Source organism: Saccopteryx bilineata, chromosome 6, assembly GCF_036850765.1.
Source record: "Saccopteryx bilineata isolate mSacBil1 chromosome 6, mSacBil1_pri_phased_curated, whole genome shotgun sequence".
Classification (NCBI taxonomy): Eukaryota; Metazoa; Chordata; class Mammalia; order Chiroptera; family Emballonuridae; genus Saccopteryx; species Saccopteryx bilineata.
In genome coordinates, this window is record NC_089495.1 from 32633319 (window position 1) to 32654255 (window position 20937).

The 20937-nt window shown below is 47.5% G+C and overlaps 1 protein-coding gene across 1 annotated transcript in view; it reads right to left on the reverse strand.

The window, feature by feature from the left end:
- Positions 1-6420: 6420 nt before the first annotated feature.
- SFRP1 (secreted frizzled related protein 1) overlaps positions 6421-20937 on the reverse strand; it is a 42336-nt gene continuing 27819 nt past the window's right edge. The window contains exon 3 of the mRNA XM_066235412.1: positions 6421-7112. Within this exon, the coding sequence (XP_066091509.1) occupies positions 6790-7112 (323 nt within the window). The 3' untranslated portion in view covers positions 6421-6789. The remainder of the gene's footprint in view (positions 7113-20937) is intronic.

Sequence of the window (20937 nt, forward strand, 5' to 3'; positions counted from 1 at the left end):
AAAGTGCCACATGGATGGGATTGTACACAAAGCATTTCAGCAGGGGTCTCCTCTTTTCTTGCTCTTTTTTTTTTTGAAAGGACATCTAATGTGCAATTCTGGGGTGTGATTGCTTTATCTTTAAGTCTTGACATCTATAGACTCTCAGAGAAGCCGTGGCCCAGGACCCCAGCCAGCTAGCCAATGAGCAGGCTTCCCGAGCACGCACGGTTCTAGAGCCCAGGGCGCAGGCCCTCCAGGGAAGAGAGGAAGTAAGACCCTTTCCGTGGAGCTCACAGCTGCCCATAGCAGAGCCTACCTGACCCCAAGGACAGGACCATGAGAATTCCAAATCCTTGCCCCCGGCTCCCACCCACCCATTCTGGCATTCAGGTGATAGGAAGGTCATCCTAATTAAAACCACTTGGTGGGGTTTCAGCCATGGAAAATTGCTGGATCCTTTCTCCTTCCTCCCACCTCCTCTTTCTCTCCTTGAACACACACATGCAACTTTCCCTCCCTTTATTTAAGCAAACAACTCCCTCCATGATTAAGTACAGCCCCTTCTTATCTAAATAGTCCACAGATGTATAAAGACACAGGAGCTTTCTGCTCCTATTTGGAGCTTGTTCTGGGACCCATCTTATCCAAGCCTACAGAAAGGCAGCCTTCCTCGGCCTTTGCTGACAGAAATGCCTAATGCCTGTCCCCCCAGTAAATCAGCCTAGCTTGGCAGGCTGTCCTCAATTTATCAAAGAGGTGGGATTTCCCCTCCAAATACTTCAGTTCCCCACCACCACCCTTGTCTTGGCCTCTCCCATAAGCTGAGCTTGAAACTGCCCAGATGTGAACAAATGGAACATGAAAAGTCCCAATTCTGTTGTCAAAGTCTGATATTACTTTAGCGGTCAAGATAAATACCACCAGTTGGTTAACTCCAACGACCCCTGGTGGTCCAGGACAAGAGGCTAAAAGTAAAGGGCAGAAACTGAATTCTAAAAGTTTGCCAAGGAAGAAAAAAGCAAGGGATTCTGTGAGTTTCCTAAATAAATAGAGTCTGAGGAAAAGAGAACCGACCCTCAAGACCAGGACAACAGTGAGATGTAGTGGGTGGGCTGAGGGATAAACCCCAGTTTCGGGTTTCTAACTGCAGCTCTTCCAGTTTGATCATTTTCTTTCCAACCCAAACCTTGGTTAGTATTTTGAGCCCCTAGGATGTGGGGACCCCGGAGATGGCTTTATACTACAGGGACAAGGACACTACTGAGCCCAGGCAGCCCTTCTTGCTTGCCCCTTAGTCTCGCCACTCAAAGTGTGCTCTGTAGACCAGCAGGTCAGCCTCTGCCCTCGCCAGGGGCCCGTCAGAAATGCAGGACCCCTCAGACCTGCTGGATGGGTCGGCCCTACCCCAGGTCTCCGGTGACTCACATGCACATTCAAGTTGGAGAAGCGCTCCCTGGTCAGTCAGATGTACCCAGCTATGAAGGAGTTAGGCTCTGTCCCTCCCTTGTGTACCTAACTGACCTCTATTAACTAATACTTAGTAAGAAAAGCTCACAAAACTTCCCAAAAGGCTGCAGTAATATGTGGGAAGAGGGAAATGCCAAAAGGATCTTATTCTCATTCCCGAGCCATTCATGTCCAATTAGAATGTTCTGCAAAGTGAGATCCAGTGGACTGTAGGCGTCCGGGAAGCCTAGAGCACTTATTCTAAGTCCAGAGCCTAGGGCCCCACGGCAAGCCTTCTGAACCTGAAATTCTGGAGAGTGGAAGCCCGCAATTGCATGGTAGCAAGTTCCCCTCAGTGATACATACTAAGATTTGAGAATGGCTCTTTATTACTCTTGGATGATTGATACAGATTTCTCTTTCTCACAAGCGAAAATGAAATGCTGGCCCTTCTGATTCATTGTGGGGAGATAGCGTTAGAAGTAAGACCAGCCTTAGTTGGGTAACATAGTGCCTGACCCTTCCTCTCCTGCCCCTAAATAGCAGCACACCGGTATGGTTCCTTCAAGAGGCATGGATGCTCTAGAGTTTGGAAGCAAGGCTGCTTGCTACTCTGGTGTGGCCAGCCTCACTTAGGCACAAGGTTCAAACGGTCCTGACCCTTGGATACCCCAGACCCCAGGGCGATTCCAGCAGCTGAAGCCGAGATGCCTATGCATACACTTCATCAACCTTTTGCCGATTTTTTTTTTAATTCAGCCTGACCAGGCAGTGGCGCAGTGGATAGAGCGTCGGACTGGGATGTGGAGAGCCAGGTTCGAGACCCCGAGGTTGCCAACTTGAGCGCGGGCTCATCTGGTTTGAGCAAAGCTCACCAGCTTGGACCCAAGGTCGCTGGCTTGAGCAAGGGGTTACTCAGTCTGCTGAAGGCCCATGGTCAAGGCACATATGAGAAAGCAATCAATGAACAACTAAGGTGTCGCAACGAAAAACTGATGATTGATGCTTCTTATCTCTCCATTCCTGTCTCTGTCCCTGTCTATCCCTCTCTCTGACTCTGTAAAAATAAAAAAATAAAAAAATAATTCAAATAGCAATGGGGAAACCATGGGTCACGGCGGTGGGGCGTCAGTGGGGCAATAATGACCTCTACACCCAACCTAAAAGAGATTTTTTCTTCGTATTAACCACAGGAGAACTAACAGGAAATGCCGGTATTTCCTTTGGCTGGGCCAGCGTTATCACTAGTGCACCAGTCAGGTGCACCGGTATGGGAAAACCTGTCCATCCCGGAGCACAGCTTTAACGGAATTTTTACGTCCTCATACCATGCCTAAAAAATGGTGTCTCTGTGGTTAGGTGTGCTTTTGTGTGATGGGAGAATCTGCTCATTTCAAGGTAAAATTGCCAGTTGTCTGAAGTTTGAAAGTGCCTGGTTAAATCAGGGAATGACATCAACTGAAGGCGTCATTGTAATTGCTTATGGAATTAAGTCACACCAAACAATTCCTTAGGCAAGAAGCATACACCCTGACACGAAACGGCATGGGCCTGCCAAGGGCCACCCTCTGGATCCAAAGGGAAGTTCAGTGGTAAGCCGGACGATGTTGCCACAAGACAAGGACTTGGGAGCCCTGGGTTCCAGTTCCAACAACGCTATTGACGTGGGAGCCCCAAACTCTTTAGGAAACTCTAGCCCATCTCTCATCTTAGCTTCTCCACCTGTAAATTAAAAGATCTCCTTTAAGGTCTCATGTGGGTCAAAGACTCCAGATACCACAGAGTTTTCAAGTTTTTTGTCAGTAATTTTAACAGTGAATTGGCCGGGGAGTGGGAGGAAGAGCATCTGAAACTAGAGAAAGAAACTCAGGCAGGGTTGAGAAAAACATGCTGGTAGAGCAAGTGTACAACCTTTCTGATCTGAAACACACAGCCAGGAGACACACCCCTGGAACTTATTCCTGGAAGCAGATGGTCAGCGTGGGATGGGGGTGAGGGTGGCCTGTGGTGCCTCCAGGTGCCTCCCCAGCCCGCCTGTGCCCAGCTACCCCTTGAAAGCTATTAAACTGAGACCAGAAAACATGACTGAAAAAAAAACCAGGAGTAGGGTATGTGTGCAGTGGAAGGGGGTGAATGGTGTATTATAGGGGGGAAAAAGTCACAACTCACATTATCATTGATTAATTGAGTGATTTTAGTCAAGTGAATATTGATACATGGCAGGAAAAGCATGAAAATAAAATGAACACACAGGAATTACTATTAACATAAGTGATAACATCAAAACATCTGGTAAAATGCAGTTTAAAAAAAAAACAACACAAATGAAATGGAATGTAAAATATTTTCACAGTATTCAAAGCTTTTGTAAAAGATTTAGACTCTAAAAGAGGAGTGCTACAGGAAGGAGCTAAAGGGAACAAGAATCTCGCCCGTGTCTTATGTATCTGCTGGTGACAGGTTGCAGGGGCCAGTCCAATATTCCGCGGGAGTTACCTAGGGTGCGCTTCTAACACAGGTCATCTGAGCCCATCACAGACATCGAGGGAGTTACAACAGAGCAACTAGTTTCACCTGAAGTGTGGTGAGAAACATGGGTTCTAGGTTTGGGGAAAAGGTGTTTCTGTAATTTACAGATGCAGGTGAACACTGGAGCTCTGAATGGATTCTGCCTTGGGGCGAGCTTGGTGCTAGTTCAGTGTTACACAGAGGATAGTCTAAAAAGTTCTTGGAATTCTCACCTCCCTTTCTATCTTCTACAATAACTACTAATATTTTTTTCAAAGATTGAGCGGACTTCTGCTAATGACCTCACAGGATGCTACCCAGAATGATTATTTTAAACCTTTACACATATGACCTTTATACTGGCACTAATTACCAAATCACATACACACCTCCTCTTTTGGAAACCAATGACCAAGCCAATGAGTCTGCACATTGGTTTTGTTAAAGCCTTTGTTGAGCAAAACAAAGGTTTGTGATAGCGATGCAACTTTGGGGCCAGAGCCTCCCTCTGGGCCCTGAAATTGCTGATGTGTTTACACAGAGCTGGCGGGTGTCTCAAATCCACTGTAACACTCCAAGTCCTAGGCCGCTGCGCCGGGGTTAAAACCTACAGCTGCAATTCACATTTTCAATTTATTTTGAATTTTCTCTGAAAATATCACCTTCTACCTGAGAATTTCCATTTAGAGAGTTGCACAACACGGCCACCTATTATTCTTCCATAACCTTTCTGCAGTAGCTCTTAACACCCCACACAAACCCCTCTCCAAGGCCCCTGCCTTACAATGAGGGTCCAGTTGTATGATGCGCTCTTGTCAAAAACGAGCAGAAATGTCAGATACATAGGATCAATGAACTTGAGTGAATCAATCAAAACCAAGACCCAGATCCATGCACTCATGTAACTGCTCTGAATTTCCATTGACAATATGAAAGAATATTTCTAATTAACTAATATATATACACTTTTTTAACTATCCAAAATTACAGGCAACTCACTTAAGATCCCCAACACTTTATGAATAAAAGTCAGAGAGAACAACAACAACAAAAAAGGTGTTACAATGATGGGATCACTAAATTGTGAGAGGTTTAATCACATCAGGCTAACCCTCAGGTAGGTAATAAAGTTGGCGGGCTGATTTTCAGACTGAAGTCTTCAGAACTAACAGCATCTCCAATGTCTCAGTGTCCGGCCAGGGCCAGGGCCATGGCCACGTGGGTGACACTCCCTGGCCTCTCTGCAGCATCCATATTGGCTATAACCATTCACCCCGAGGGTCCTCAAGCTGTTACAGAGAATCAGGAACCCAGCTTGAGGAAGAACATACTTCCTACACACGGAACAGGAGGAATGAAGTTGCATAAGTGAACAGGTTTATGTACATACATCACTTATTAAACACCAGGGCTTTGAAAAATATCTTAGGGCACTTGGGAAAAACTGCAGAGATGTGTTGCCTTTGAAACTCTCTCCTTGGACGGGGAGACACTGTGGCTTAACATTCTCTCTGCAGAAATAGAAATAAATTTTCTAAATGCAGATGGACAGGCAGAGTATGTGTGCCACATTTCTTTGACCTGCAGGCAATCAAGTTGAAAAAACTCTATTTCTTCACAGGAAGGAAAAGCATGGAGAGCACTGTGAGTTTTGATTAGCGTTGTGTCAGAGCCACAGCAATCCCGAATTCCTCGGGAAGGAGGACCACGCCCTATGCTGCCAGCTGAACCCACCTCCCGCTCAAAATGCCTAGTGACGGCGTTCTCTATAGAAAGCAGCCTCGGGTGCACCAGGAGACCTTGGTCCTAACACACTTTTCAAACGCTCAATAGAGACTCTAAAAAGAAATCTTAAAAAGTAAGTGGGTTTTGGATTGTTGCTCTTTTAAAACAATGCGAAATGAACAAACAGATGAAATTAGAATGTTCAGTCCTTCACCAATTACACTTCGCTCTGACTAGCAATTTGCTAGTCTGTTCTAATTTTTTTTATTTCTTCTTTAACTATGTTTTTTTGCAAACCACTAACCATTGCCTCCTGGGTCTGAAAATCATCATCTCTCTCATGCCGGCGGTCTGGTACCCATGGTGTTTCCTTTTCCTCACACAAAGGCAGGCACGTGCCACCTTCCACGTGTGTGGAAGTTCCATCATGCACTGAGGCTGATGTCAACTGCCACTCACATGGCATCTGAGACTGGCTGATTCCCAGCAAAAGACAAGCACATGGAGGGGCAGGGCAGGCAGACCTCCCTCTGGTCACTATTGCCTCCTGCCCTTGTGCTTCTCTCCTCACACCTGTTACCTCTGGGACCGACCCTAAGTTGTAAGTGTGCTGGGTGTCTCCGTCTAAAGCAGGCAGAACGCAAAATGACTGAGACCAAAAGCAATGTGTCTTCCCGACAGTATTTTCTAATTTCAGAGGAACAGATTAGCTGATCGACCCACGGGCAATTTATAAGGACACAAAGAAAGTTGCAGGAATTCATTTTTGCTGCTGTCTTTTACTTTTTGCCTCCACCCCACCATTTTTTTTTTCCAGTGAAAAAAAATGTTCTTTTATAGCGAGTGTGTCTCTGGTTGAAATGGTTTCACGCCTCCTCGTGCTCAGTGACATGCTGTTCCGGACTGTAGATCTTACAAGGCTTCCTAATCTAACTGGGTTTCCATACCTGGGTGTGCGGCTTCAAATACTGGCTATCCTGGGGTCTGGAGCGTGGCTGCGGAGGGGAGGGGGACGCTGCAGGAAGAAAGCCGGCGGGGTGACAAGGTCCTCCGCCCACAGAAGACGCGCAGTGAGCTCCAGGGCTGCCCGCTCAGCCCCCACCCCTCACCCCCACCCACCCGGGAGATTCACTTAAAGACCGACTGAAAAGTGGGACACTCGTGGTTTTTCATCTTCTTCATGAAGTTTTTGAACTCCTTGTCTTTCTTGTCCCACTTGTGGATGGCCGTCAGCAAGTACTGGCTCTTCACTTTCCGGCCCATGATGAGGAAGTGGTGGCTCAGGTTGTCCAGCTGGTGACAGGGGCAGTCGGCCCCGTTCTTTAGGTACAGGACCAGCTTCTTCAGGTCCTTCTTCTTGATGGGCCCCAGCTTCAGGGGCTTCTTCTTCTTGGGGACAATCTTTTTGTCACCATTTTCTTTTTTCACTTCTTTTATTTTCATCCTCAGTGCTAGAGACAGGGAGGGCAGGGGGGGGGGAGAGAGAAGGGGAGAGAGAAAGCATTTTAGAACACAGCTCTGCATGCCCGACAGTAACCCAAACCTACGGCCGAAGTGTCGGTTTCAGAAATAACACAGAGGCCTCGGTTTACCTTCACTCACCGATTTTGCCCCCTGGCTCTGCAGTGCCCCATGGTGTCTCAACAGTTGCCACAAGGTGCCACGAGCCTCAAATACATTTTCAAAACCAACTCATATTTCTCTTTTTTAAAACTCTGACTCAGAATATCACACCATGCTTTCAGAAAAGGGGACTGTATAATCCAATATAATCCATATCATCTAAGACTTTAGACCTCTGCATTAAAAAAAAAAATGCTTACCCTGAGGGTTTTTTTTTAAGAGAAAGTTATTGAGGTTTTTTTTTAAATCGGTTTTATTTATATTTTTTCAACGTCCAAGGGTTATAAAATTCCTTGAAAGCTGTGTCCGCTAAATGAGACAGACAGACTACGTGTACACACCCAGCAAGTGGTAGTTACAGGATGCTTCAAAGTGTCATGTTCAAGTACACTGAACATCAATGGCCAACTTCAACACTGAAGTAATCGGGAACCCCGCCGGCCTACCGGTTAGGGAGTTTTGACAGCAGGTACTGCTAGTGCTTTATCAACCACTATCAGCCAGGTGCCACAAATGTTCAGTCCACTGAGTAGACCCACACGGAACCAAACTCTATTTTGACTTCCTGATAGATTAGAGCAAGTCCTAGTGAAGTCCTGACAGGTAAATCCAGGTGCTGACCCCTCTAGTCTAATGTGCTACATGAGCTCCTGTTCTGAGCACAGCCCCCGCAGAGAGGGAAAGCCAGCGTTTCTGCCGACTCTGCCTTCTCTTCTCTTTGTCTCTACAGACCCTGAGTTAACGTATGTCAGTGTTAACGTGTGGACCAGATACTTTGACGATGAAGACAAATCACTGTGGAGGCTTCTAGAAGCTGTCAGTGCATTAACACCCCACCTCGAGTCCCAGTCCACTCCCTTCAGACCAGCCAGCCCCGGGTATGTCCAAAGGGGTTGGAAACCATCTTCTAGACACTAGTCACCAGATACTTTCTACATTCTCTGAATTCTTCTGAATTCAAAATTACTCAACCCCTCTTAATAACACAAAGCTTCCACCCACCCTCCATGAGGAAGGGCTGGAAGCTGGACTAAATAACCAGAGCTAACAATTAAGAAAGCATGTGGCATCCCAGGGAGTGTGCTGAGCTCTGGCCGTGCCGTTTCTTCAAGCAAACCTCACAACTCCATGAGGAAGGGGCGATTATTTCCCCCCAACTAACAGATGGGGAAACTGAGGCAGAACGGGTTAAGTTTACCTGCCCAAAGTCACTAATCCGACGTTGAAACCCATGTCTGAATGGGTACATTTAATCACTGTGCGGCCCATGCTGACTCTAGTGTTGCAGATTCTTTATAATGAACCTAAGACTTAAGAGTGCTGATTAAATGGGCCAAGAAAACGAGGGGCAGGAGCTTGAACTCTCTTCCCAGTGTCACCCACCATTCCAAACGACTTTATTTACGAAATGGTGCAAGAAGAGTTCCTCCTGGCAAAGGAAAAACTGCATTTGTGAAACCTTTATAATTTAATATTTGGCTGATTAGAAAGCACACCCTTGGCCTAACCCAAGAATGAGTACAGAGAAAATGTCCTAGGAACAAACCTTTAATGAATGAGTCAAAGTCAGTAAATTAAACATGTTCCCACTGATTCTTTTTTTTTTTTTTTTTTTTTTTTTTACAAAAAGGGCTCCAGACGTTGCAGCCTACTTAACCACATAAAGTACCCTAGACCTGGTGTCCCTTATGAAATGCCCCGCTCCCAAGGCTGGCAGGGTTCTGGAGCTTGGCACCAATCAGCAGAATGCCCTCGCTGAGGATTAGCACTGCCCTCACAGCTGGCCCAGGTTCCACGCACACGTGGCAGTGAGCTGAGCACCTTCCCAGGGGGCTCCTTTCTTTAACTCTCCCCGCAGACTGAACCAGCCATTGCCCAGCGCCGCCGCACCACCAATCATGCTGCAGTCCCAACCCCACTGCGGACAGAGTGTCATGAGACCAGCGGGGTGGGGGGTGGGGGGCGGTGCAGAACAGAAGGCAGCAGAAACCAACCCCTCCAGGACCTCCCCCCAGACATGCCCAAACAGGCCCACACCTGGTGGTTTAGCCTCCCTTGTTGGCTTAAAATCTCATGCCTGGGGTTCACTTGAGAAAAGACTTCAACTGTTCTAGTCGGGGGCTCGCTAAATGAACAAGGTTCTCAGCGGGGCTGCGTGAGGACTGCAAGAGGAGACTGACTGCTCAGGCCTGGGCAAACCGAGTCTCCATCTCTGCCTCCCCTCTGCCAAGCAGAGCAAACGGGACCAGGAGAAACCACAAAGAAAGGCAGTAAAAAATACTGCAGGGAGGCAAGGTAGTCAGAACAATTCTCCTTTCACAAGAGCTTCTAAGAGCTGGCCCCACACGTTAGATGAGTCTCAAGCTACTTCCTCAAGTCGCAGGCTGGGAACCAAGTGTTGCCATAGGAGTGATCAATTCCATCAACAGGAAAGGGGAATGTGTGCTCAGCCGCCATTGTGGGTGTCCTTTCTGCAGAGAAGTGAGCCGTCCTTTTTAAGGTCCTCACCACGTGCCAGGCTGTCCACGGGCCCAGGACAGGTGCCATCCGTGCGGCTCCTGACCTAATGCTCATGGCATCCATGTGAAGAATCATCATTACTTATTACAACCAAGGAGAAGGACACAAGTTACGCAGTGACAACATGCGGCCACCATTTGTAAGAGACGGCATCCAAGTTAGAACTCATCCCTAACCCCAAAGACCCTGCTCTTTCCTGCTATACCATGACTGGGTTTCAAATGATATTGCTTCAGTGGAAATTATCTCACTCTTTTGATTGTATAGCTTTTAATCACAACTCAAATCAAAAATTAATGGTCCTTTGCCATGACCGTGTAAAAGAATTTGGTTTACATAAGTGGGGGGGATGGCGAGGGGAGAGGGGAATCAAATGGTGGAAATGTGTTCTGCATTAGACTCTTTATTCCTTGCCATTTGGCTCACTTTCTTTTTTGAGGTGGGGAGAGTAGGGAAGGAGGCACATATGGCCAGAAATTACTAACATCTTTCCATCTTTCAAAGGTTTATTTTAGGGATGCAGATTACCAACAATGTTTGGACAGGCGATTAGCTGTCCGGGGTTGATTTCCCTGTGCCTGTGGATAGGTGGGCAACCCCCCACCATGCCTCATCCAGGTGCTGCAGGGACAGGGGTGTGTGCGGGTCCAGGAGAAGCCTGGGACCGACCACTAATTCCTCCCCTCCTCGCCCCACCATGCTGAGGCACTCCTGGATGCCAGGGGTTATGCTCCTGGACTACACTCCCAGTTTGCCATGCACATGGTGGTGGTAGGCAGGGAGGAGAAGCCTCAGGAGGCAGCTGGTATGATGGGCAGAATCCTGGTGACCACAAAATCTGGTCTGGAGCTCCTGACTGTCTGTTTTCCATCTATAAAGTGTAGAGTGAAGTCTGCAAGCCTAGCAATACTCCCATCCAGAGGCACCATGCTGGGCAATGCCGGGACGGGGTGTGGGGGGCAGCTGAGCTCATCTCCAGCCTCCTCGCACTGCACTCACTCTTCTCTGCCCTCTGGTGAGCCCACCAACAACGGGCAGAGTTCTACAGCCTTAGGCCCTGACCTCAGCTACCTGTCACAGCAGGGCTCTGACCTAAAACAAAACACTTCTTTGGGGTTTTCTTTTTCTTGCTTGTTTTTTGCAACAACTTAGCATCTTTCAGAAGTAGAATATTACTCTCACCTTTCACCTCACTGGTCACTGTGAGCAAGAACTCAGAAACCTAGCAACTTTGAAAACCCAGAATTTAAGGTTACAATCAGGGGCTATGTAGGACTTTCTCGGCAATCTTAAAATAATCCCTATATTCATGTGGATCCTTAATGTTTCACGCCACTTCAGTCACCCAAGCCATACACACACACACACATTTTTTTTTTTTTGTCGCTCACAAATTACACTTCCTTGATCAACTTCCCAGGAGGCTTAGCCATATTTCTGAGGCTAACGTGAAAACAGGAAATTCATTAAACTCAAGACAAACCCACACTCTCTTCAGAACCATCCCTTCCTCCTAGATCTGCTTATACAAACGCTGCTGCTATTCTTCTAATAATCTAGACAGAGCGCCTGGATGTAGGACAACCATTAGGCAAGGGCCAGTCTTTTATACAACCAACAGCACAGAACTGCTGCAGGAACACAAGAAAAGTCGGATGGGAAGGGGGGGGGGGGGATAGGGCTGAGTTAGTAATCAGATTTGTGACTCATCTGATTCCAGATAGTTGTTACAGTGAACAGTAAAGAACAAAAAGAATGAGGGACCCCAGGAAGCACCTTCATAGGGGTGGGAGGAAGAACAGTTATTACAAAAGTCACCACAGGCACAGATGGAAAACCAGGCAGCCCGTGTCTGAGAAAGCACATGAGGAAGGTGTTTTGAATGGACAAAATGCTCCTTGATCCCTAACGCTGCCAAGTTTAAGAATGAGTGTGAGACTAGATCCTTTGACTCGGCAATCAAGGGGTCCCTGATGACCTGTGGGAGGCCAGGATCCAAAGGGGTGCGGGTGAGTTCCAGAGAGCTCAGTGGAAAGAGAAGGTGTCCATCCTGACAACCACCAAGCTTCTGGAATGTTTGTGAAAATTTACTGCTGGCCACCGCTAGCCAAACATATTAGACTGAGCACACACAATCATTTCCGCTCCTTTCCAAAGTCAGTTCAAAATTATAGGGGAAAAAAAAGTTATAAACACATGCAGGAAAATGGTAAAGGGAACAAGAACATATCAACATTTAGTATGACAGGAAGTAAAATGGATGGTGGAACGCGGCTTGATGGAGAGGAAAAGCTGCGACCTCGCTGCCAGTAAGAAACAAGTCAGTGTGCACGGTGGGGCCCAGAAATGCTCGTGGGCGGAGCCATTGGGTGCGTCCGCACTCCGTTGCAGAGGCTGCGTCACACGCGGGAACTGGTAAAACATCTGGATGAGGACACTGACGTCGTCCAGTCTGGGCCATAAGTCCAGCTGCCCAGCCTTCACCAACTCCAGCAGCAGCCAGGAGCGCTGTTCTCTATGGGACGTTTGAACCAGGCGGACCGCGAGCTTGCAGACCCGGACGGGAGGGCAGGGTAGTTGAGGTGCTGCACTAAGTCAGTCTGCATAGTGAACAGTGAGACGGACCCTCAGGTCTCAGAACGCTACACTTATGTCTCTCCCGTCAGGGGATCGAAGGGGTTCTCTCTAAAGGAACTAGGAGCCCAAAAGAAAAGACCTACAGCTCTCATAATGAAGTCTAAAGGGAGGCCCCACAAATCACAGGCCATGCTCACACACAGCTTCCAGTGTAGTGCTTCGCTATTGACTTCAAATGGCAAGACAGGCGTTTAAGGAAGCCTCTAAACGCGAACAGAGCCCAAAACATGCAAAACAAACAAAAAATAATAATCAGAGACGACAGAGACAATGCAGGGAGCATTTAAAAACCCTTGTACCAAAATAATATTAGGTAAGATATTATAGTCACAAAAGCAGAACAGAAAGTTACTAAAAGGAATGTTTAGAGAACAGAAAGAGTATTTGGAAATTTAAAATGTAAGAGCAGAAGTAAAGAATGCAATACCAAGTGCTTTCAGATAAGGTGGAAAAAAATCCCTAGAAAGCTGAACAAAATGACTCAGAGATGGGAATGGGAGAAGAAGAAAGCTAAGATAGAGGATGGACCCAGGAGGCTCAACATCTGAATAGAAGACATTATAGAGAGGACCAACAAAATCAATGGGAGAAATTATCAAAGAACTAATACAAGAAAATTTCCCAGAAATGAGGAACAGGCATTCTGAGCTTAAACAGTCCCCAGCTCACTCAATCATGACATTTAGAAAAAACAGTGATAAGGAGAACTTTTAAAATCCTCTAGAGAAAAAGAGAGTGTACCTCTAATACAAAGAGCAGGCATCAGAGCGGCAGTGGACTTACCAACAGCAACACTAGGAGCTGGAAGATAATGGATCAGTACCTGTAAAATCCCCTCACTTGGTACTGAGTGAGCCTGACTATCAATCAGTGTGTGCTTAGAATAAAAACAGTACAATAACATCTTCAGACATTCAGTGATTAAAGAAAAATTAATTCCCACATGTCTTTTCTCAAGAAACCACTCCATGACGTGTTCCACAAAAACACAGAACAGGAAAACACAGAATTCAGAAAACCAAAGCTCTAACTTAAAATAAAAGCAGTGGTGTCTTAGGATGGTTTTTCCAGAACAATTGTATGGCAGGCCTAAAGCTCAGCCAGTCCCAAATGAAGCAGGAAGAGGGAGGATTCAGGCAGATCCCCTGCAGAAGAGTTTGGGGATGAATTTCTAATACAAACAGAAGAACTGGGAGAATGAAATGAGGCAATTGCCAACTCAAAAAAAAAATCAAATTTTAACCATGTTAACTATTACCAAAAAATAGCTAAAATTATTACCTCTGGGAATTAGCAGTGGGAAGGCATGGGGTCAGGGACGGCACTTTTTTTGTTAATAACCTTCTATTACTACTTGACTTTTTAAACTGCATTTATTTTGAAGCAAAAAAAACCTAAATTAAAAATATATATAGTCTCTAAATAACATATACATGACTCAAATAGAAACAGACATGGATACATGGGACAGAAAGACAGCTATCAGAGGGCAGGGGGGTTGAGGGACTGGATGACAGAAGGTAAAGAAATTAAGAAAAAAATCCCATCTGTGTGTCTGTGTGTCTGTATTTATATATAACACAGAGACACAGACAACAGTGTGGTGACAGCCAGAGGGAAGGGGAGGAGGGTGGGTGGAGTCAGGCAAGGGGGGGGAAGGAGATGAGGGAGATGGCTGCACGATGCAGCACACCTGAAACCCGTACCCCAATAAATTATACCTTTGTTATACGTATAACATATATATATAATCAGAGGTTGATTTAACAGCGGGCGCACCGGATACGCGCCGTGGGCCCCGACTTCTGAAGGGCCCCACAAAATCCCAATTTTACACTTTTTTCTAATGACACCAAGTTTGGTTTCATATGTGCAATTTTAACATTAATAGTACATAATATTTTTTATTTATTTAAAAATACAGTCAACGTGTATTTTTACTTTTCCTGTCTTTTTTTTAAGGGGCCCAATATTTTCTTCTGCACCCGGGGCCTCAACAGACCTTAATCCACCTCTGTATAAAATATGTTATATATATTTTATATAAATGTTATATATATATATATATATAATACACACACACACACACACACACACACACACACACACACGACTCACAAAATGTGAGACCTTAAAAGAAACACAAAGATTACATTTCCAGGTCCTCCACTGGTCCTTCAACTAGAGCAGCTTGGCATTAGTTAGGGTTTCTCATGGGTTACATTTTTATAAAAATTCTGCTTTTTCCATTGTTTTTTAAGGGGAAGGGTGACCTAGAGATTTAATCAATCCCCTTCATGATTCAGATTTTAAAACTCAATTAGTTTAGCATCTGAATTATTTCCTTCAAGCAGGAAAGGGTGTTACAGCTGGAGGCTCCCCTAGCTCTGCTGAGAAAGGCTCCCTGCCTCCCCACTGAGCTCATTGTTGTATCCCATAGTTCCTCCAAGCAGAAAGGCAAGAGGGGAGGAATGGTGTTCCAGAAGATTCAAGGGACAGTTGGACAAACACATGGATCCATTTTCTGTCATCCACACTCATGAAAATCCATCCCACAGCAGATAACAGAGTGCACACCCAGATTCCCTAGGGACTTGCTTTTTTTTTTTTTTTTCTTAAATTGCTTTCTCCTTCCCAGAGGGCTAAAGTCCCCAAATAGATAATTTGAGAAGCAGGGGGTAAGACTGACAAACTCTGTACAAAGTGGCCTGTTTCTGGGCCCTTGGGTCAGGAGGAGCCCACAGATGGGCACCCGGGCATCCGCTCTGTGGCCTCGGTTCACACCCCTCACCCCACATAGAGCCTCCAGATTAAAAAAAAACAAAACCTGTTCAGATAACAAGGTGTCACTAAGCAACAAAAACAGAGAGGACCCGATTTGCTGCTTCCCACCCCACTGCCACAAATCTCTTGGGTGGGTATCCCTAAGGAAGAAAGCCTCGTTCCCAAATCCAACTGTGCAAATGAGATTGGGTAACAGCGCTGGGTACGGCTGGGCTGTGGAAGACCGCAGCCTCCTTCCAGCACTCAGCAGAGGGCCCGGCACCGTGGCGAGCTGGCTTTGAGGCGTTAGGGCCAAATGAGCCCTACTGACAAAGGCCCCACAATGGCAGCTTAGCAGATCTCTCTGTTCCCAGCAGGAGCCAGTGTTTGGCATCATTAATTCGTTTAGCAAAGAAAGGAGCTCCTACTTGGTCACGATAACTCAGGCTCTCTCCCCTGACCACAAACCACACGCTGCATACTTACATGCATTTACTGACTACAGGCTGTATGTTACCAAAAAAAGAGAAAAGAAAGATCGCAAAAACAAATCCCCCTCCCCAAAAAAGATTGAAAGCAGCTTTCTTCTTTTCTCATTTACAAAAACAGTAGAAAGTCGCTGCTCAGTGACTTACTTGGGGCAAATTATTTATTGACGTTGTTCTGTTTTCTGGACCCCAGACATCTTGGGAGGTGGGCAGGAAAGTGGAGTTTTACAGGCCCTCCCCAACACACACACACACACACACACACACACACACACACACCACAACAGCACTGATGTCAGCCAGCCGGAATCCTGCTGCCTAATTGCTTGATTTCATGGATTGTGTTAAGTCCCCACTGGTTTAAGCTAATGGTACAAGATGAAAACCCCACTTTAAGAGCAAAGAGCTGCCTGGTGTGGTTTTATTTGGGAAGACGTGTGCATTGGCAGCTCTGGCAGCAGGGGCATGGGCCTCAGAATGGGACAAAGAAGAGCTCTGGGCCCCTTCTTCCAGTAAGCACTGTATCTCTCCTCTCCACCTCCCCAAGCAAGAGGCAGAGAAGAATGGGAGAATCGCTTAAATAAAGTCAATCACTAGGATTGATTGAATCTTGGCTCCAAGTCCAGGCGAACCTGCCAAGGCAAACAGTTTTTCCTGCCGCAGGGTCACTGGTTTTCCATTCCTCTCCATTCCACCCCCTGCTATTCGCACAAATGACAAGCTGGAGTGTGGAATGGTCTCTTGGAAGAAAAAAGTGGGGAGTGGGTTTCACAGCCAACGAATCGGAAAAGCCATGAGCTATCCCTGGCTTAAGAGGGGGGTTCTCGAACTTTAATGTCATCAGAATCACCTAAGGACTTATTCAAATGCAGATTGCTGAGTCAACCCCTAAGTTTCTGATTTGGTAGCAATGGGATGAGGCCCAAGAATTTACATTTCTAACAAGTTTCCCAAGTGTTACTGAGCTGCTAATCCAGGGACCACATTCGAGAAGTACTGGTTCAAAGAGTTTGAGGGGATGGATAAAGTGGGCTTTCTGATTTGTCACCTTGGTTATTCACAATGGTGCGTTCTTAGGACTCTTTCTTGGGTGGTGTTTAAATATCCCAGAGGCCCAGGAGAGCCCTCCAGTCTCACAGAAGCTCAGGCTGAGGGCAGCAAGACCAACATGGGCATGTCCAAAACCCAGCGGACCCTGGGAGAGCTGGTCTAGCACTGTTTTCAGAATTGCAGAGGTCTGTGGGCCCCTATCCTTGAGTAGGGGATTCTTGCAAAGCCAAAGCTGGGAAAACAAAAGCTTTGATAGCAAGAGGCACACATTTTAGAGGAAAAGTCCAGAGTCAGCAGAACGAAGCTTCTGGTTCAGACTCCATCACTCACCTTCTCTGCAAATCTGGCTAAACCACTTTACTTCCCTGGGTCACTGCGTAGCCATTTGGGCCACGTAATCTCATTTTCCTTCCCAGCACTTGCAATCTTTCTGAATCTTCCTATTTCCTTTCAATGTCTTGAAATTCAATACAGAAACACTAACCATATAAGGGAAAGCATATCCCATCTTAAGTGGTAACTTGTTCCCATGGCCTGTTCACACCAACTCACAGTGAGCGTAGCCCAGGACTAGAGTGAACACGATGGTGCGAGAGTCCAATCCTGGTCATGAAGGCGTGGTGGAGTCAGACGTGTTTCCATCTGACAGATGGGAGAAGAGGCTAGATGTGCCCTGACCCCTTGGCTGACAAAAGCGACATGTCCGGTGCCTGGAGCACTAGCAACAGGCACACCCAGCTCTTATCCCTTTATTGACTTCTGAGTTGATCCCTCTGAGGATAGAGGGTGCATTCCAGACTAAATTTATGTTTTTCCCACCCACCCTTCCAGCCAAGTTACAGACCGTCTTCTCCCTGAAGCCTCCCCAGCCTGATCCAGCCATGCCCAAGGGTGAAAGCATTCTAGGTACAAAAGGATTCGGAGAGGAACACACCTCCCAGTAATCACAGACTTCCCGAAAGAACCAAGCTAAGAAAGCACAAAAAAGCAGCCTACGTCCCAAATCCTTCATTCTCACCATCACAAGATTCACTCTGAAGCAGAAACAGAGGTTCCGTATGCAGACCTCGGCCACCCCACCCTGAAATGAAGGCTTTTCCTCCCGTTTCACATTTCTGATGCTATATATCTGTCTAACTTTCTGTACTGGCGTTTTGTTTTTGTTTTTGTTTTGTTTTTTTCACCCTTTCTAGGCTTTGTGTAAACAGCAAAGAATCAGAAGACCCAGTTGCCCTAGCAGCCTGCCTGACTCGGGCCCTTGGCAGGCACCGAGGTCTATTGTGAGCCTGGGCCACAATAGACACCTTCCCTGTCTGGGAGATGGGGCAGGACCTGGCCTCGCCAGAGTCCCAGGACAGGGTGACAGAGCACATGTGGTTCTTCTATCTCCAACCCAGCCAAGCCCCACTGGAAGCAGACTTGCCTCCAGTTGAATTACAATGAACAACAAACAGGATGGAAAGTGCTGGGCAAACAAGTTTGTGACCAGTGTTTTTTAGGTTTCCTGGCTTGTAATGGGGCAGCACCATGTGTGTATCTTCTATGCAAGGCTGCGGTGCTTGCCCTCAGGGCAGCAGATTGCAAATTGTGGATTGCCTTCCTGCTTGGGAGGGGCAACTGTTTGCTGGAAAAGGGGTTTTCTCCCCCAGTCTGTTTTGCTGGAGGGTGCTGAGGCTTGCGGGGGTGGGGTGGGGGTGGGTGGGGGGGCTGGGAGTTCAGGAGAGTCCAGAGAGAGAGAGGGAAGTGGACTTTCCTGACTGTTTGCTCGTCTGCATTACCAGACTTTAATAAACGGAATGGCCCACCATTTTCTGGCTCCACGGTTCCTTTACCGTCTGCCCAAATCCAATGAAGACCTGCATGATCACGGTGGCAGTGGCCGCTGGCCCTACAGAGAGGAGTGCTGGGCCCCTGAAGGTGACATCTGTTTTGGCCTGAGGTAGGTCTGACTGAAGCCAGAAATGTAAAGAGTGAATGGGAGCCCCCAGTCCGAACTCGAGGCTGGTCTCCTGTTGCCCAGGGTGTGCACTCTGCCGGGCTCCGCCGCACACACTCAGGGTGGCCGGGTGGTGTCCGTCCTGAGCCGGATGTCCTGACTCCTGCTTCTAGGTCCTCTGACCTTCACTGACTCCTTTCTCTCCACTCATCTGGAGCCTCACAGGCAAGTCACAGGGCGGAGGTTCCGAGAGCCTAAGGGGTGAGGGACGCAAGGGCATCAAAGGCAGTGGGATCGCAGGCATTCCCTCTGCGCTCGCTCCCTCCTTCTCAGGAAAGCCACTTCCCGACAGGAGACAAAAACAGAAATAAATGAACAAAGAGACTTCCCCGTGACCCTGGGGGCTGAGGTGGCCCCAGAGGAGGGACAAACAGCCCCAGGCCCAGAAGAGAGCCACATGAAGTCTGATGCATGAACAAGACTCAGGGCACCACAGAGAGAGCTTAGCAGGAAACGGGTGTCCAGACCACACTCTGGGGTCCTGTCCCCCACTCCCAAGGCAGGCCTGCCATTCAGGCAGCACCTGCTTTCTGGGTGTCTACCGAGTTCCTGACTCTAGAACTTGCAAGTTTGCTTTGAATGGGCCCTATTACTCTCTACGTACAGTGCACCCTTTCCTACAAAGACAGTCAGTCCCCAGAAGACAGGGGCAATGGCTCTGGCTTACAACTCTCTGAGAGTCCTGTAAGCACCCAGCTCCCCAGCAGGTGTGCCCATTTACTGACAGGGGTTCGGGGAGCTGGCCTCATGTCCCCAGTTCCTTTCCTCAGTTCTCGTGCCACCTGCCAAATGCCCCTACATCTTGTTCATGGGCTTCTGCCCCACCCAGGGAGCTAGGGGGTGTCCTGTCTCCTCTCCAACCCCTCAGGTACTGCGCCCAAGGACCCTCATCGCACCCTCGCCACACAAGCCTCGCCCCAGTACCAACCAAGCGACGTCCAAGAGGTTGGGCAGCTCCTTCCAGATTTGTTAAAGAAACAGAGCTTCAGCCACCCTCCCTGTCTCAGCACAGGAGGATTGAAATGACAGCCACAAACCGAAGATAAGACGACGTCGCCTCCCATCTGACCAAGGCTGAGCAGCAGTGCAGCCACTTCAGAACGCAAGACATCTGAGCTCATGGCTACCACCATCTGAAGATTTCAGAAAAGCTGGGAGATGGGAAGTCATCGTGTCAACTGTCAGGTGCTATACAACACCAGCACCAGTTTAGATTTCGTACACAGCTGTGTATAGAGACACATCATGTAATTAGCAGCAACGGTGTCAATTTGTCATAAATTGAGGGTTTACTGTGAAACCACCCTTAACACAGCATGTGCATCGTGGCTCATTACGAGGGGGAGCTGCCGGCCTGTGTGCAGCGCTCAGAGGAAACGGCGCACCCTGCGCTGAACGGCATCTCGGGTGCACGTCCCATCATGAAGGACGCAGGCCCCGGCTCTCGGACCTCTGTGCCATGCAGCTGCCTCTTCTCCGGACAGAGGCATGGAATAGATTCTCCCTCAGATCCTCCGAGAGGAACCAAGACTTTGGACTCCTGGCCTTCCTGAACTGTGAGAAAATAAAATTCTGTTGTTGAACTCGCCTGGTTTGTGGTGACTTGTTTTGGTGGCCCTGGGAAACCAGTACGAGCCAGGCTCAGCCGCTGCACCACTGTCTCTCAGCAGATGCAGCCGGTCAGCTGGGAGAAACAGCAGGGTGCGCTGGAGTGTCTGATTCCTGCGGCCTGCCAGCGCTCCCTGTGTGACTCCCGCCTCTGCTCTGTGACTCCGAGCAAGTCACTCGCCCTCTCAGAGCTCCATTTTCCTCACCCTAGAGAGGGGATAACATTGCTTTCCACATCTCTCCCAGGTCATTGGTGGGCTCGGTAGAAAAATAAGCTCCTATTTGGGAAAGCATTTTGAAAAAGGCAAACTTACTTTCAAATCTCTACTGTTTCGTACATTTTTTATCTTATACCATGTGCATATATTGCCTTTTCAAAACTAAATTACATATTCAAAGTAAATAAGTATCTACACATAGATTTGTGTTTTTATTTACACCCGATTCATTTATTGTGTTCACCTAAACTTCTGCCCGGTTGGTAAGCCTGCCTCTGCCTTCGAGAGAAGGAGAAAAGTGCAAATCATTTTCTACTGCGTTTGGGCAAAATCACTCTAGCTTGAGAATTTGGGTTCATTTCCCTGTGGTCTT